Source organism: Rhinolophus ferrumequinum, chromosome X (genome assembly GCF_004115265.2).
Source record: "Rhinolophus ferrumequinum isolate MPI-CBG mRhiFer1 chromosome X, mRhiFer1_v1.p, whole genome shotgun sequence".
Taxonomy (NCBI): domain Eukaryota; kingdom Metazoa; phylum Chordata; class Mammalia; order Chiroptera; family Rhinolophidae; genus Rhinolophus; species Rhinolophus ferrumequinum.
In genome coordinates, this window is record NC_046284.1 from 2,261,959 (window position 1) to 2,278,329 (window position 16,371).

Consider the following 16,371-nt stretch of genomic DNA (forward strand, 5'->3'; position numbering starts at 1 on the left):
ATCCGGCCCTTTCCTCCCAGGTCTGCACACAGGGCTGCTGGCTTTGCTAGTGTTGCTCCAATTTCCTAAGGTAGGAGAGCAACACAGGACAGAACTTGGCGCCCCACGCTCCCTTTGGGGGAAGAGGCCCATTACAAGGCAGTGAGGCTGAGGTTGTGTTTCTCCCCCAAGCACAGAAGGATCTTTCCAAACAGTAGATGGACTAAAATTTATTCATTTATTTACTTAACACCAACATTTTAAAAGATTCCATTTTCTAAGCCAGGCTCTGCCACTAAGTGGAGACAGCGTAGACACAACACACCTCAGTCTCACCCACACTGGGAGACAGCCTTAAGTGCACTTGGATCAGAAAGAGCTAGAAGGTAAGGGATTGCTTCCAGATGAGCCAGCAGGAAGTTCAGTTGCTTCTCTCTTCGGCAGGTAGCTTAGCACCCTTCAGGAGAAGACAGAGTAGTAGTCTGGGGCTTGAGACTGAGGGCAACATCTAACATAGTCTCCTTTCCTTTCAGAATCGTGCTGTCCCTTTTTTCGACAGCAAGAAAGAAACCCGAAATCTAGAGGAGTCATTCAGAAACCCCTTCTGGGTGCAACCTGAAAGCCCGTTCCCAGCCAGACTGGGGGAGACGATGAGTCCAAGTTCAGTGGGCCTCCTCTTCAATAGGGGAGCAGCCAGAGAAGAAGCTCATATTGCTGGCCAGAGTGCGTTTCTTTTTCTTCCCTGGAGCTTTATTTTCTTGAGATTCTGTCGCTCCATATTTCAACTCGGAGAGGCCAAGGGAGGAGGCATCCAGAGCGGTCTGCTTTGACAGAATGTGCTCCACGTCACACATGTCTCTGAGGATCTAGGAAGGAAAGAGGCAGATATGACTGAGTCTCAGGGAGGGCCCCTACAAATGCGTGGCGTGCTCCCTGTAGTATGAGGCATCCCCTGTGCCCACTGCTACTTCCCAACAAGCAGACTGGACCTTTCCCCCATCCTCTCCTCTGCCCGCTCTCTGTCAGAGCTGATGCAGACATGGATGCTAAAATAGTTGGAAACGCCACCCTTTCAACCCGCCCACCTTGCTGTTGGGAGTGGCACTGACAGGGTTGAAGAAGCTGAGTCCTGGGGTCACCTCTGTGGGATCCTCCAGCTGGAAGGAGCCTTCAGAATCCTGGGTCCGCTCAACAGTGCCCAAGCTATCCTGAGAATCAAGCAGACAGGGTGTTAGAAATTCTGCTCCCAGGGCTACAGCATCAGTCTGCTCCCTACGGTCAATCTAAGCAAATCTTAGGGAGACACTACTTGGCGGGGGCGGGGGGAGGTCACAGTGCTTGATGGCAGCTTCTGAAGGCAAAGGACTAGGTCGGATAGTGGCACAGGACACATGTCGAGGCAAGCTTTACACACGAGCCAGCCGTGGTCATTCCTTTGACTGACTGTCTCCTCTCTGCAATGCCCTTTTAGCACCTCTACAGGGTGTTGTCTACATTAGAAGAAAATGGAGGCCAAGAAACAGAAGTTACTTAGGTAACAAGGTGACTCCTGGAAGAGTTTGGATTAGAATGATAACCTGTTGTCATGGAAACAGAACTGGATTAAGAGTCAGGAAGCCTGAGGTCTAATCTTAGCTGTCATGCCAGCTGTGTAATATCAGGTGAGTCACTTAAGTTTACCTCTGGGCCTTACTCTCCTTCTCAGTAAAGTGGAAGCATTGGACTTAGATCACTGGTTTTTACAACTGAAATCCTAGGAGGAGGCCCAACATGTAAACAAGAAAAGAGCAAGCTGCTTTGGCTGACGAGGGGAGCTGAGGAGGGGAGGGGGCAGACTGAGTCAGGCCATGTACCTCTGCTTGGAGGCATTTCCATGGAGCTGCCATGGGACTGCAGAATCCATATGGAAAAACCCACAGGAATAGACTCCAAAGGTTCCTGTTACTTCTACAATTCTTAGCCTAACCTCCAGCTTGTCAGTTTAGTCCCCTAATGACTACCTACCTTAGAAGTCTTTTCAATAGTGCTCACGTGTAGATGTTTCCGGACATGCGTGGTGAATGAGCATCAGGTGAGGCTGGCTAAAATGAGTGTTTAGCACAGAGAGCCCTAGGAACGCCCTTTCACTATGGCCACAGGTAGCTATAAGGCGGGCACGTGGACCTGACGAGCTTGGTACTGCCCTGAGCTAATCCTGGGAGCACGATAAGGGGACAGGTACGGTTCAGTTGGCTCGCCACAGGAACTATTAGGAAGACCCCATTCCCGTGCCCATGGAGAGGGGCTAGGGAACTAGCGCCGGGGTGTCCAAACTTTTTTCAACGTTTTTCACCAAGGGCCATATGCGGTAAAATACACAGACAGCCGGGCCACTCACTCGAGGTGAAGTACGTATTGCCTCGCCTGGTTTATTTAAGTAAACTAAATATATTTTTGGAATTTGCTGCGGGCCAATTAAAAATGGATTGCGGGCCGCAGTTGGCCCGCGGGCCGCAGATTGGACACCCCTGAACTAGCGTCTCAAGAGGTCAGAAAGTTTAACCTCCTTCCAGAAGCTGCCGGCTCAGCACATGGCCCTTACAGTTCCAGCTAAGCCTCTGGTCTAGCCTGATCCTGCCTGCTTTCCTCTTCGTCGTTCTGTACAGAAACTTTAGAGCCAGGGCTGAGACTCTCCTGGGAGGGGCTGTGTTCTGAAGGGGTGTGTGGACAGGCTAGCCGGAAGGAAGGTCTGAGAAGTGAAACGTGTCTTGTTCTGGTCGCAGAGGGAAGAAGGGCAGGACGAGCTGTGCAGGAGATCACAGGTTTCAGGATGGAAGGGAGGAGAAAAGGGTGGGAGGTGTGAAGGGGTGGTGAGGGCCACAGTGCCCATCCTACCTTGCATTGCGGACGGTTCCTACACTTGCTGGGATCACAGCTGCAGTCCACGCCGCAGTTGGACTTCTGTCTCCGGCATCCACACTGCTTGTTCCCACACCAGCCCTTACAGGAACACTGCCAAACAGGTTAGTGAAAAGACACATTACTGAAAGGGCCAGAAGATGAGTTGGAAGGGATTTCCCTTCACTTGCACACCTTTCTCAAAACATGGAAGCAACTGTACCAGACTTCTACCTCCTTATCATCTCCTCTTAAGTCAAACAGTGATCAACACAAACCACCACAGGTTTACTAGGAACAAGTCAAGCCAGACAAATCCATTTGATGACAGTATATTGAAAGACACATCAGAGGGATGCCATACTAGGGCAGGGCCGCTGACAAGACTGTCGTGAGGAGTCTATGCACAAAGTGAAGGCTTGGGAGCGGGATGGTAGTGCAGTTAGGAAGATTTAAGGACTGAGCACCGTCGCTCCGCATTCTTAGCTCTTGCTAACGGTCCTCGCATCCAGCTGACATTCCTACAGTTGGTTCAGGGTCAGCCTGGGCTTTGTCCCCAGCACTTTAATCACGCAGCATTTTAAGGAGTCACTGATGATGGGAACTAAAATCCTTTACACTTGTACAGCACTTTACAGTTTTCAGAGTACTTTCATAGAGCACACGAATACAAAATCTCATTTGAATCTCATAACTGGTCTACAAGGTAGGCATATTAATCTGCTGTGACAATGACACAAAACTGGAAGGGTGATTAATATGTAAGATCAGAATCACAAATCAAAAATATTTTGACAGGCGGGAATTATGTGCTGAAAGTAAAAGAAAAGTTATAACAGGGATAAACAGAAGTCTGGCATTTAGGTCCCTCCCAAGTCAGCCTTATAAATATAATATACGGGGAAGATCTGGCTTAAAAGTAGTTTGTGCAAAAATGGCCTAGGGGTTTGAGGTGTCATCAGGTTCCAAGAGTCCGCAGTGTGAATGGCTGTCCAAAAGCAAATCCATTCAGGCAGAAATTTGGAGTTCAGGAATCATGGGGAGCAACTGCCAGACCCCGTTTTAAATAATGTAGTCTACTACAGAGCACCATCATTTTTTTCAGGCATATCAAAGCACTGACAATGAAAACTCCATTCGTGTCCCCACCCCTCCCTTAACAAGTAAATCAGTACATATATAACCGAGGCCTGCTGTCTACCTTTGCCTGATCCCATTGGCCTGCCTCCCGCCCTCCCAGGGGCAAAGTCTCTTTCATGAGGTGTTTATTGTTCCTGTGCATGCCTTTTATCACGTATGAGTTTCCATCAAGAAATACAAGGCGTTGTCTTACATGCTTCCCGACTTCACACACGGCATCTTGCTGAATGTGAACACGTCATTCTCACTGTAGGAGCAGGCCGCTCTGTAGCCACACCCCTCACAGCACCACGTTTCACTTACCAACATGACCCAATACTCGTAGCTGACAGTCACATGTGCCGGGCCCTGGTAGGAGTCTCTGCATGGACGAAACCCATCGAGTCACTAAGCATGTCTCCTGTGGACACACTGGACTTCACTGTGTGTGTGTGTGTGTGTGTGTGTTTTATAAAGAGGACATTAGGCAAAAAAGAGACCGCTGCATTATAGGAAGTGATGTTGTAAGAGAAATGGTGGAAGGGCGTGGGATAGTTTCACTTGAAACAAACAGGTGGCAGAGCTCACAGAATGCTGTAGTCCGAAGAGGCTTCAGTGACCATCTAAAGCCACAGGTCATGTATGAGTCACCTCACTCATATCCCTGGTCTAATGATCCCAAGCTCTATTTATCTTGAGATGATAATGGTCTCTATTTAACTTCTGAGCACAGGAACCAATTTGGCAATCTGGAATGACATGGAACCAGTTCACCCCACTTTCACAGTGCGGTTGTTCAAACCCTGAGCATAATTTTCCCATCCCTGGCCCCCTCTGTCCAAATCCTCTCGAAGTGGAATGTACCTGGCTCCCTTTATGATTCAGCACATGGCATGGTTTCCAAGAGTCCTTACCACCTTGGCTATACACTAATTTGTCAAGTTCATCTTCATTGTGACATCCAGAAACGCGCATAACTTTCTAGAGGTCGTGTGACGGTTGTGAAGTAGACTGATACAAACACCTCCCTTGTTACGAACCTAAGTCTTACTAACGAGGCATAAAATCACGGTACTTTTTCTCCTTGTCATATCTTTGTGGATTCACACTGAATTTATAGTTTAAATTCAAGCCCTTACGTCTCTTAAATGACAAGCATCATCACTTCCTGTAGTTATGAAGGTAAAATAACCCATAATAGCATCTTTCTTTCTGATTATGAGAATAATATATATATATCACTTCATAAAACTTGAAAACCAAAACCACGATTTTTAATATTTAATAGTTGTACATAGTATTTCATTGTGTGGAAATGTCAAGTCCCTGTGTTACATATTGACACTGTTTTGAAAGAAAATGTTTGCTATTATAAATCACAGCACCGCGCATACTCTGGTCTATTAATACAACCCAATCTTACCATGACTGACCAGACCCTCCATGATCCGGCCCCTGACAACCCCTCTGAACTGACCTTGTACTACTCTCACCCTCTTCTCAATACGCTCCAGCCACACTGGCCTTTCCAGCAGGTGCATTTTCTGTTGCCTTTTCCTATGATGTTCTTCCTCTGATGCTTTTCCTGACTCGCTCCTTCACTTTATTCAGATCTCAGCTTAAATCTCTCTTCTGCAGAGAGGCCACATCCAAGCACTCTTCTAATGCTCTTCTCCGACCCTATCCTTCTCTACGACTTCACTCTATTTTCTGTTTATCTCTTCCCACCATCTAAAAGTATTTTGTTTTTCTGGTTACTCTGTGTCTCCACAAAAATGCCTTCTGTTTCACGAGGCCAAGGATCTTAGCTCTCTTGTTTGTTCAGTCTCAGCACCTAGAAACAGTGTCTGATACATCGTTACATGCTCAAAACAGATGTGTTGAGTGAATAAATATGTTTACATACCAATGACTATTTCCTTAATATAAATTCTTATGTGTATAATTACTGGGACAAAAGATAGGAGCATTTTTAAGGCTTCTGAATACATATTTTTGTTGCCTTACAGAAAGGTCTACCAAATTTACATTCCTAATAGCAATAGACAGGAATGCCCTTCTTAGTCATACTTTCCAACATGGGATATTAAAATAAAACAAAATCTTTGCTTCTTTGAATGAACAGGGGAAAGGACAGATTTCTATCATGTGTCCCAGAGAGATCTCACCAGGATTACACCAATCCTTTGATTGCTGTAGGCTGGGTATGGTCCTCTGACCATTTATAAATTCATCTATATGCCTCAAAAACAGTTACCCTGTCCGTGTGTCTCTGTTTTATCCAAAGGGATAACAGTATGAAAGTGGTATCTGAAAGGCTGCCATCAGGGACAACACATAGACTTTTACACAGCCCAGACCCATGGGACAGCATACTTTAGCTCAACAAGGAACAATTTTCTAAAGGTTATGGAATACAGTGGGCTGCCCTGTGAGACGCCCCCTACAAGAAGTTTTCAAGCAAGCAGGGGCTGGACAAACACCTGGCATGACAGAACAGTCATGACACACATGACAGATGTACTCATATGAATGCCATGTGTACTGGCTACTCATACTGTTCTGTCACACCAGGACACAGATCAGAAGGTAAGAGAGGGAGCATGACCTTGCCACAGACATAACCTCAAATATAGATGGTGTGCATGCGTGCGTGTGTGCACGTGTGTATCACAACCGCGGGCAACCCACCAGCATGTCCCAACACCACAGTCAAGTACCACTGTAAGAGAGTGGCTCTTTATTATATAGAGTGGGGAGTAGAGCTGAAAGACCTCTGGGGCTCCTTTAAGCCAGTGATTTTCAACCCTAATTTCACATAAGAAGTTTTTGGGGAGCTTTTCAGAAAGGCCAGGTCCCACCTCATACCAATTAAATCAGCATACCTGGGGGTGGGGTCCCGGGCTCCCTGTATTTAAAAGCTCCCGTGGGGATTCTAATAAGCAGCCAGGGTCGGGAAGTGTGGCTTTACAGTGTGCAATTCTTCCAGCACTGATTTCAGTGTTATTTTGTATCTCAGAATGATAAGGTCCAGTAAAAATTTAAACAAAGAATACCAGGCTAGGAATTAGAAGACTTTGGCCCTAGTCCAATATTCCATACTTGGCATGACCTTGGACAAGTCACCTCATCATCCAAGTTCATTTCCATTCTTTCATCACTAAGGTAGAGACAAGAATACCTGCTCCCTTTTTCTTTCTGCCAAAGGGGACAAATGAGAGTATCTATAAAATACTTTTGTAATAATACCTGTATGACATTTTATCTGTCACAAGGTGCGCCTGCATACATTCCTTCTTTGAACTTCTCAGATACCATACGACACCATGTAAAGGTAGTATTATTAAAAGTCATTTGTTAAAAACAACAATGAAACCGTTTCTACCACTTTGGCTGTTCCTTTGACTCAGGATATTGGTGCTGGAAGGGACCTTGTACATCTGTTCCAGTCTAATCCCTTCACTCCACAGATAAGGAATCTGAGGCCCAGGGAGATTAAGTGACTTGCTTAAGGTCATCCAACTCACCTGTGGCGAACTCCAGACCAGAACCCATGTCCACCTGGCTTCTATGCTATCACGTTTATAAACGACAGCAAATGGCCTGTCCCTCAGTATCTCCTTGGTACACACAGGGAACATGGCTGAGTGACGAAGGCAACTTTTTCAGCATTAGCTTTGGACAAGTCCTCATTTTGGTGCATGCTGCAGTCTCCTGTGCAGTCACGTAGTGATCACACCAGCCCCCTTCAGCTGGGTGCAAACACCAGGATGGCCTTCACACAGACACCAAGTTCTACAGTGAACAGGTCTATGAGCAGTCTGAGCAGAGGGCAGGTATGGTACCTACGTACACGGTACTGTGAGTTCGTCCAAAGCGGGGTTCTACATTGTATGCCAGCTTGATCCCCTTCAAGCCCAGTTATGTTCTCTTCTCAAGTTATAAAATCAGGGGAAAAGCCGGGAAAAGAATAATCTCTCACTGCTTTAGACCTAGAATGTGTCATCGACAGCAAATGTTATTTACTCACAATTTTGTTTTACATATATATATATATATATATATATATATATATATATATATATATATATATAATATTCCTTTTTAGGCTTAGAGCAACAGCGCTATATCACATATAATAAGCTTTCCTCGAGGACGAGTATAGCTATATTTGCTTCCCATTTGGAAACTCCTCCCCCAGGGTTTTAGGCCGTCTACCATGTGTTTTCGAGTGTACTTTTGAACTGCTTCCCATTGTTTAGCTGACCTTTTCAGCTGCATTGAGCTCAAGCTCTCCAATTCCAGCACAGTCCATGAATGTTTGTGAAGGAAGTGATCGAAAGCCACACATGTTCTGCCCCGTTTCCTGTAAGTGTCCTAACCCTCCGTCCCGCTGCTACTATTACTACCAAGTCTTGGTCTCCCCTTTCATCTTATAATGGAGCAATAGTCATTTCTCTCCTGGCATTTTCCCAAACACTACCTCCTTGGACTGGCTCTTAAGAAGCCCTCAGTGCACCTCCCTGAGATGAGGATGCTGAGGTCCTGTGGTGGCCTTCAATTTCTTCACCTTGTTTCCCCATTAGATTACAAGGTCACCAAGGCTAAGGACGAGCTCCAAGTCCCACTAAGAGTACTGGATACGCTGCCTTCCTGATGACACTATGCAAACGACTGAATGCCAGGTGACTGTCTACTTCCGATGACCGGTGTCTCTCTGGTGTTGTGGCTGTCTACAGCTCAATTCCCTGTGTGGTGCACCATCAGCTGAGGAAATCAAGTAACCTTCCAGGAAGCCAGCTAGGGTCACTTGTGAACTGCTCTCTGAGCAGAATGTGGCTGCAGGGCACAGGTGGGTTAGCAGTGAAGTTAATGTTTTGACATAAAACATGGAAGTTTGATAATTATGCAGGACTATCATCGTGTAAATAAATAAAGCATGCCTTAAAGTGGGATTGTTCTGACCAGCCTTCACTTGGTGTGTTCGATCTGAATTAGTAGCTTTTTCTCTAATTCTCATCGCCCAGTAGCCTAGTGAGCAAAATCCCAGTGTTAGGCAAGGAAGATAAAGTTCCCCTTCAGCTTCTGGTCTGTACTTTTTACCGATACGACCGTGAAGTGCTAGAAACAAACTTGACTTGGAGTCACAATATTTGATTTCAAATCCTGTCACTTGGTTATATGACCTTGGGCAAGGTCATTTCCCTCCTGTTGGTCTCAGATCCACCTATAAAATGCAAATAACAAATACCCCACTGGATTTTTTGTGACAATGAAAAGAGATAACACATATGAGCATGGTTTATAAACTGTAAAGTGCTGTAAAAATGTCAAGGATTATTATGATCACTGTGGAACCAGCCTCAGGAAATGGCATAGAACACTACGGTTCCTGTTCAGATTGGGAAAGACCCGCGAACATGAAGAGAGCCCCCCTGTGTACTCAGGCAGCCTTTTCTAGTAGCCCTGGATTCCGTACCGAGCTGGCCCTTCCGTGGAGCCAGTGCCCCTCACTGGGATGTAGGGGCTCGGGAACAGGGCATGGCAGTGAAGACCAATGACTAGACCCCCTGACAGAGATGAGAGCTGCCTCCTACCCCTTGGACGTTCTTCTTGGACACCTTGATTAATTTTGTTGGCTTCCATTCCTCATCCTCCCCGTCGTCACCATCGTCATCCTCAGGCTCGTTCACAGAATGCTCTAAACAATATTTTAGGTCCTCGATGTCCATGCTTTGATCCGAAAACTTCTCTTTAAAACGGGAAGGTCTGGGCTAAGAACAAACGTTTGGAATAGTTATTTACTAAAAATTAAAAACTAACACGTGGATCAGAACTTCCCAGTCGCTGTTGCCAGCCACACCCCCAGAGGCAAGATTTCAGCCTCCCTCATATACAGCCCACTTGGCTTTGGGCTTTGGCCTTTGTCCTTGCAGAGTCTTTGAAGGGCTAGACACTGAAGGGGAACAAGCTGGCAGTCTGAGGGAGGAAGGAGGGGCTCACGCATGAAGAGATAAGTGTCTTTGGACGGACAGCTGAACACGGCTCTTGTACTCTTTTTCCCTCCTCAGCTGTGTTACATAATCCTGTACACGGCCCAGAGGCAGCCTTCCAGGGAGGCACACGGCCTACTTTCCTCAAGACTGTGCTAGAGCTTTAGTGAGATGCTCGAATGTGGATTTTCCTTCTCAACCTCTTCTAAAAGGTGATTTTAGCACCCCCACTCCAAAGTTTGGCTAAGCAGAAGAATCGCGGGCACTGAGCAGTTTACCTTAGGTGGGATATATTCGAAAGAAGAGTCTGGAGAACGAAGAATATCCTTAGGAAGAGCAGGTTTCTGTTTGCTGGCTACTTGGAGGAGAGTCAGCTTCTATTTGAAAAGAAGAGACAAAGGGCAGCTTCCGAGAGTGCTCATGGCTGAAACATAAAGATTCTCGAGCCAGTTTCCTTTTAAACCATACTTAAGCAGGGTGGGGTGATGGTGGAAGTCGGTTGCAGGATTCCCGCTTTACAAGATCAGTATTAGATTCAGAAAAGAGCAAATTAAAGCATGTGTGTTTATACCATTTTGAAATGCACGTGAGCATGTCACATGGAAACTCGATCGGGACCTTATAAATACAATAGAGTCAAGTTCACACTCAGGGTCACTCCCAAGAGCTGGCCTCAGCTGCAACGGGGTCTCGTTCAGTGGGCGGAAAGCTGCCTTACCTGCTTGATGATTTCGTTTTCTCGGAGAAGCTGCTGATTTTGTGCGCACACTTCTCGCATCTTCTCAAGTTCTTCATCCTATTTCCAGAGAGTGCAGTGATAGGTGGGATAATTTTGGGCATTGCATGTGGGTTACCATACAACTCACATAGATGAAAACATACTGCTGCCAAGCTGATGGCAGCAGATGGTTTTTGCACAGCAGGCATTGGCACCCGGAAAAAATGCGATTGCTACCAGTTCTTAGGTGTCCCAAATGCCACTTCCATCCCAACGCTCACAAGCAGCCCTGACTGCACTCGCAGAAACCGTTCCTTACTCTTTTCCGTTCTCTAGCCTCACCTCACATCCCTTATTCACACCAGGATGCGGATTAGAAAACCCACATGGACAGCGCTGCTTCCCTGAAGACTACAGATGCTTTTGTTCACCATTGTTAACACAGATCAGGCAGTTTATTTGCTACTCTAATAATGAGGCCGATTAAGCTTCCTGGCACTTAGCACAGATCCATGCATACGACCTTAAGTAGTTTGGTTCTATCTTCCATGGGAGGGACCAAGAAAACCATAGAGACCGGTAGTTCAGGAAAAAGATTCTAAGTTGGATAAAACAGTGCCCCAACATGCTACGAAAGGGCGTGGTGTTCCCAGCGTTGGGAAGAAATTCAGACCCCAGGCAGTTTACAAACATGTCAGTTCTTAGCTCAAAAGAACAGGAGCAGGAAGAGATAGCTGAATGCCCCTAGCAATCTACTGCATGATTTAATTTTCTCAACTGTTTAGAGCTCAGGGTTGAGGCAAAAAACCAGGAGGCCTCAAAGACTGGTATGGAGTATGTGCTGTCACTTCTGTACCAAAAAGGAGGTGATTCTATGGGGGGCGACATTCTAAATAGCCCTTACTTGACCAACTAGGGCCAAAAAGCAGCAATGGTTACCACTCTCAACCTCTTTGCAGCAGCACAGGACAGCTGCAAGTACAATGGTGTTAGCGGGATAGGACTCTGGTCAGGCCTGTGGAAGCCATCTCTAGAAACTGTGGCCCCATCTTACCTGACATTTCAGTGTGCTCCACAGCTGTTGTTCCTTTACACTGACTGACTCCTCCAGCTGCTTCTCTGCCATTTGGCTTTGCTGCAGCTGGCTGAGAAGGTACAGCACCTGAAGAGACACAACCCGAGGGGACCGAAGGAGTAAGAGAAAGGAACTGCATCGTAGTCCAAGCAGGGGCCCATGTGACTGCTCTGTGATGCAGCAGTAAACTGTTCTCTTTGCTCTCATGGCACATTATCTTGGTATTAAATATGGAGGCTTTAATACCGTTGTCACTGGGATGTGTCAACTTACACAAGTCATTTCTCTCTGTCTCACGTTTCTTATTTGCCAAATTGGCAAAGACGACATGGTCTTCTGACCGCAACTTCAGACCTCCACTACTTTTTAAACTAACAACAAAAAGCAGTGACGATTTATTCCTCAGTTTACCTTCTCCTGGTGCTGCTGCTCTACTCTGACCAGCTCTGCCTGGAACTCTGTCTCTATTTCAGCGAAGTAATTTCTTTCCTCAAACAGCATCTTCTGTATGTCATTGCAACTGGCCTTGTTCTGTTTCAGGATGCTTTCAAGCTTGCTGACCTGTATTTTGGAGGAGACCAGCTGGAAGGGATAAAAGATCGGTTTACTTGGAGAACGGTCACCTTCCCCCACTCATCAGGCAGGCAAATGTCAGCTTTCTTGAAATGCACTGAGAAAAGGTACTCCACGTCCAGGACCATTCTTATTTTGGCATGTCACATGGATTCCACCACTGATTATAACACCACCACCCGGGCCAACGGCCCATATTTCTGCTGAGATAGCTAACTTCAACCTAGAGGTCACCACTGAGGTCACTTCATCTCTCACTCTGTCTCAAGTCAAGAATAAATTGAACACAAACAGTATCTGACAACTCCAAATTCTGGTACTTAAGAAGTTCTTCCTTCATTCTAAAGAGAAATCCACACAACACACCCTTCTGGCCAAATGTCTGTGTTCACGCATCGAAACTCGTAGACACGTTAGCCGAGACTGCAGGCTAGATTGATATCTCATGCTGGCCTAGTTTTATATTCTCTACTAGCCCAGATGGTGAACGTCACAAACACCTGTGCTCACAAGACTAATCAGGATTTCTTTAGGACGACAAATGTGCTAAGCCAACACAAAATGCAGAAAGGATAGCATTGCTCAGACTTGCACAGTTGGAGTGTGTATGCTTGTCTCAAGTGAAAACGCCTCAATCACCAGAGGATCAAATTTAATTCCTCTTGTGACAACGTAAGATGATAGATTATCTTAAGGTCAGTAAAGACGGATATTCCTTAAGATGAATCTTAGGTTTTCTCTTTCCTGGATCGTGTGAAACTTTTGAATATACAACTCATAGGTGCTTTACCAAGTATGCCATACAGTAGCTTAGGCTTCACTAGTGGCAAATGTTTATGGAGCACTTGCTCTATGGCAGGCACGACAGGGATCAATTTGCAAGTCATACCATGTTTTCCTAAGTGACGGGCCTTATTGGCTCACAGCAACTTTTCCCCGTAAAACTATTTCTCTAATGTCAGTGCCATTGTGCTTCCACACCATGAAAGGTGGCAATAACATGGACCATACTCCAGGCTAACATCTTATTTCAACCTACCGAGCCAGACCCCTAATTGCTGGGAGGAAAAGTGATATTTACCTCTCCAATTAAATATTTCAGGGCGCACTTGGCTTCCAGAATGGTGGCGATATTCTCCCAACGCTGTTTTGGCCTGTCTTCACTTTCTGCATCCAGCAGCTTCTGCTGTAAGTCAGCAATCTGAGCGCTCCTGCAGGGAGAGAAAGAAGGAAAGAGGTATCCGTTAAATACCATTTAAATAATGATTTGGTCATCTGCTTAGGATGTGTGCTCAGCAGCTGGTAGATGTACACTGTCTCAAATCCTGTTACAAAGGGACTCCAAAGACTATCCAAATGGTTTCACTTTAATAAATCCTGCTTGAAATAAAGGGATCATACACTGGTACCTGCAACGATTTGTTTTAGTAAGGCTTATGCTGTAATGCATGGACTGTAAAGTGACTTCGTTTTGAGGCCACGGAAGCTCAGATTGTGATACGGTGGCTCACCTATGCAAGGACAAGATTCAGGTTGGATCCTGGAAGGGAAAAAATCTCCACAGAACAAACAGGTAGACATCCTTTGCTGGAATCGAATACCAAATTGACACCTATGGCCGGTGTGGTGAGAGGTTACCTTGAAGTGCCTGCCACAAGACTGAGAAGGTTCTAAGAAGACTAGATACCTTAACCCTAGTTATAGCTTCTAGATACCTTACAATCAAGTATGGCCCGAGACCAAGGTCTACACATTTCAGTTTCATTAACAGCTTCCTTCTCGAACTTACTACGTGACGCAGTGCTATGTAAGGTATTATAAAGAAGATGGGTACGAGAATAATCTAACATTGCAGTTCTCAAAGTTTTAGGTCTCAGGACCCCTTTACACCCTTCAACATTATTGAGGACCTCTAAGAAAGTCTGTTCATATATATGTTATACCTATAGATATTCATGTATTAGGAAGCAAAACTGAGAAAAAATATTGAGTCACGTAAAACAACAATAATCCACTATACATTAACATAGTTTATGAAAAATAACATTTTCCAAAAAAAAATAATAATAATTTAGTGAGAAGAGAGGGATTGTTTTCCTTTTTTTACAAAGCTCTGTAATATTTGGCTTGGTAGAAGACAGCTGGATTTTCACATGTCCCTCTGCATTCAGTCTTTTGTGACATGTTCTGGGGGGATGTGAATGAAGACAATCTGGCCTCCCATGGACAAGAAGCTGGACAAGGGAGGAGCATCTTAATACCTTTTCAGATAACTGTGGCTATTCTTCTTGGAGACTACACCCACCCCAACAAGTGACAGTTCCTTAAGAGTGAGTTGAAACGTGGAACCTGAAACCATTATTAATACACTTTTCTTATTCTCTTACATTAAACTCTGTTGGTTTATCTTGCAATCTGAATGGATCTTTTACCCATACACGATTCTGTAACATGTCTCTTGGACAACACTGACTCATGCAGAGCCTCCAAATGTTAACACATTTCATTATACAATACAGAAGAGTACAATTGTTACTATCACTACTGGTCTCGTCAGAAAAGTTAAGAAAAACTGTCAAGCCCATGTTGGCGAAGACACATTTTCTGAAATTCTGATTTTCACTTGAAAGTTCCCATTTCCCTTCGGTGACAAACACTGTCAGCTGTCTTCCTCGAAGCGACAGGCTCCCTCGGTTCATTTCCGAGAAAATGTCTGCCAGGTACCAAAGTCTGAATAACTGGAGCCTTCATGTCCGTCGTTCTTTCGAGCAGAAAGGATACTACTGCACGTGAACAAAGGCTTGCTGGGTTCCCTCCAAACAACCGCACACATGCTTCCCCCCGAGACAACTGCCAGACTTCCGCATGCAGCTCAAGTGCTTTATGTGTCCTCTATGGTCTGTCACACACGATACTCAGGAGCGCTGAGCTCAAGGGTCTAGACGTAAGGAAATGATCAGTTCTTACTGCTTTCTCGAAGCCATTCTTACGTAAGATGGGCTTTTTAAAAAGACAGTGAGACAGTGTGTGCTGCTCAAGTATGCAGTGACCACTAGTATGGGTTGGTGGCACGGCTTTGATTCGAGCTAAGGTACCAGCAGTTTTGTCCACTGTTGCTTTTGCACTGTCATGGCAAAGAAGGTCTTAATATTATGAAAATTGTTTTGATTGTTCACACTCCCTGAAAGGGTCTCAGAGACCCTTAGGAGTTTGCAGACCACAGTTTGAGAACCCTGGTCTAATATACAGTCCTTTCCTTCAACAATCTTACAATCTTTCTAGGGTGACAAGACTCATTAATGTGAAACAATTAATAAATATAAACATAGATAACACATCACCTGCATCACATGATTGAATACTGTACATTCTGAAGGAGTTCAGAGAAGAGGAAGGCTAGTGAGGGATGAAAAGTCACGGAGAGCTTCTTGGAAGAAGTTGTTGTCTATCATATGCCCTTTCCTGTCTTCTCTGACAATTCATGTCCCTTCGCTATTTCAAAATTTAGGAAAAACCTCTTGATTAAACTCACCTCTGTCACCAAGTAATTGCCCTCTACTTGGCAGCTGCCCTCTGTTTAAGTAATCATTTACTTATGCACAGAGCTATGTAGGTAAATGTTTAAGCCCCAGCACTTAAAAAACCAGACCTGATTTGTAGCTTTTGCTAGTTTCTGTGGTGTAAATACATTCACCATAATCAATTGTAAGCTGTCAATGGTTTACAACATTCCCGAAATGTTAACAAATGATTCCAACACATTGTACTATTTCCACTTGACAGCAAAGGTGACACCATCCATGGTTTCTATATATCCTAACTGCATCCAGTGCAGCACAAAGCAGAAACTCAAATGCTGAGGGACTTACAGATGTATCCAAAGATTAACAGATGGTATGTGTTGCTAAAAACAAATTAAATGACCTCCAAGGTCTTCTGGGCAATAAAATTCTATTATCCTAAGACACTAAAATCTCCGTCAAAGTTCTGTTCCTTCTACAGTTCAGATACTTAGAAGACAGTAACAGTGATCAGAG

General features: G+C 45.0%; 1 protein-coding gene across 6 annotated transcripts in view; it reads right to left on the reverse strand.

The window, feature by feature from the left end:
• Nucleotides 1-214: 214 nt before the first annotated feature.
• The window catches only part of KIF4A (kinesin family member 4A), a 91,902-nt gene continuing 75,745 nt past the window's right edge, over nt 215-16,371 (reverse strand). For 4 of the 6 annotated variants that reach the window (XM_033113369.1, XM_033113350.1, XM_033113377.1 and 1 more), the window contains exons 23-31: nt 13,416-13,545; nt 12,173-12,343; nt 11,741-11,848; nt 10,687-10,764; nt 10,247-10,345; nt 9,573-9,749; nt 2,854-2,970; nt 1,065-1,187; nt 215-845 (exon numbers count right to left, since the gene is read on the reverse strand). In XM_033113369.1, the coding sequence (XP_032969260.1) occupies nt 642-845; nt 1,065-1,187; nt 2,854-2,970; nt 9,573-9,749; nt 10,247-10,345; nt 10,687-10,764; nt 11,741-11,848; nt 12,173-12,343; nt 13,416-13,545 (1,207 nt within the window). In that variant the 3' untranslated portion in view covers nt 215-641. The remainder of the gene's footprint in view (nt 846-1,064; nt 1,188-2,853; nt 2,971-9,572; nt 9,750-10,246; nt 10,346-10,686; nt 10,765-11,740; nt 11,849-12,172; nt 12,344-13,415; nt 13,546-16,371) is intronic. The other 2 variants (XM_033113395.1, XM_033113386.1) reach the window with 2 other exon arrangements.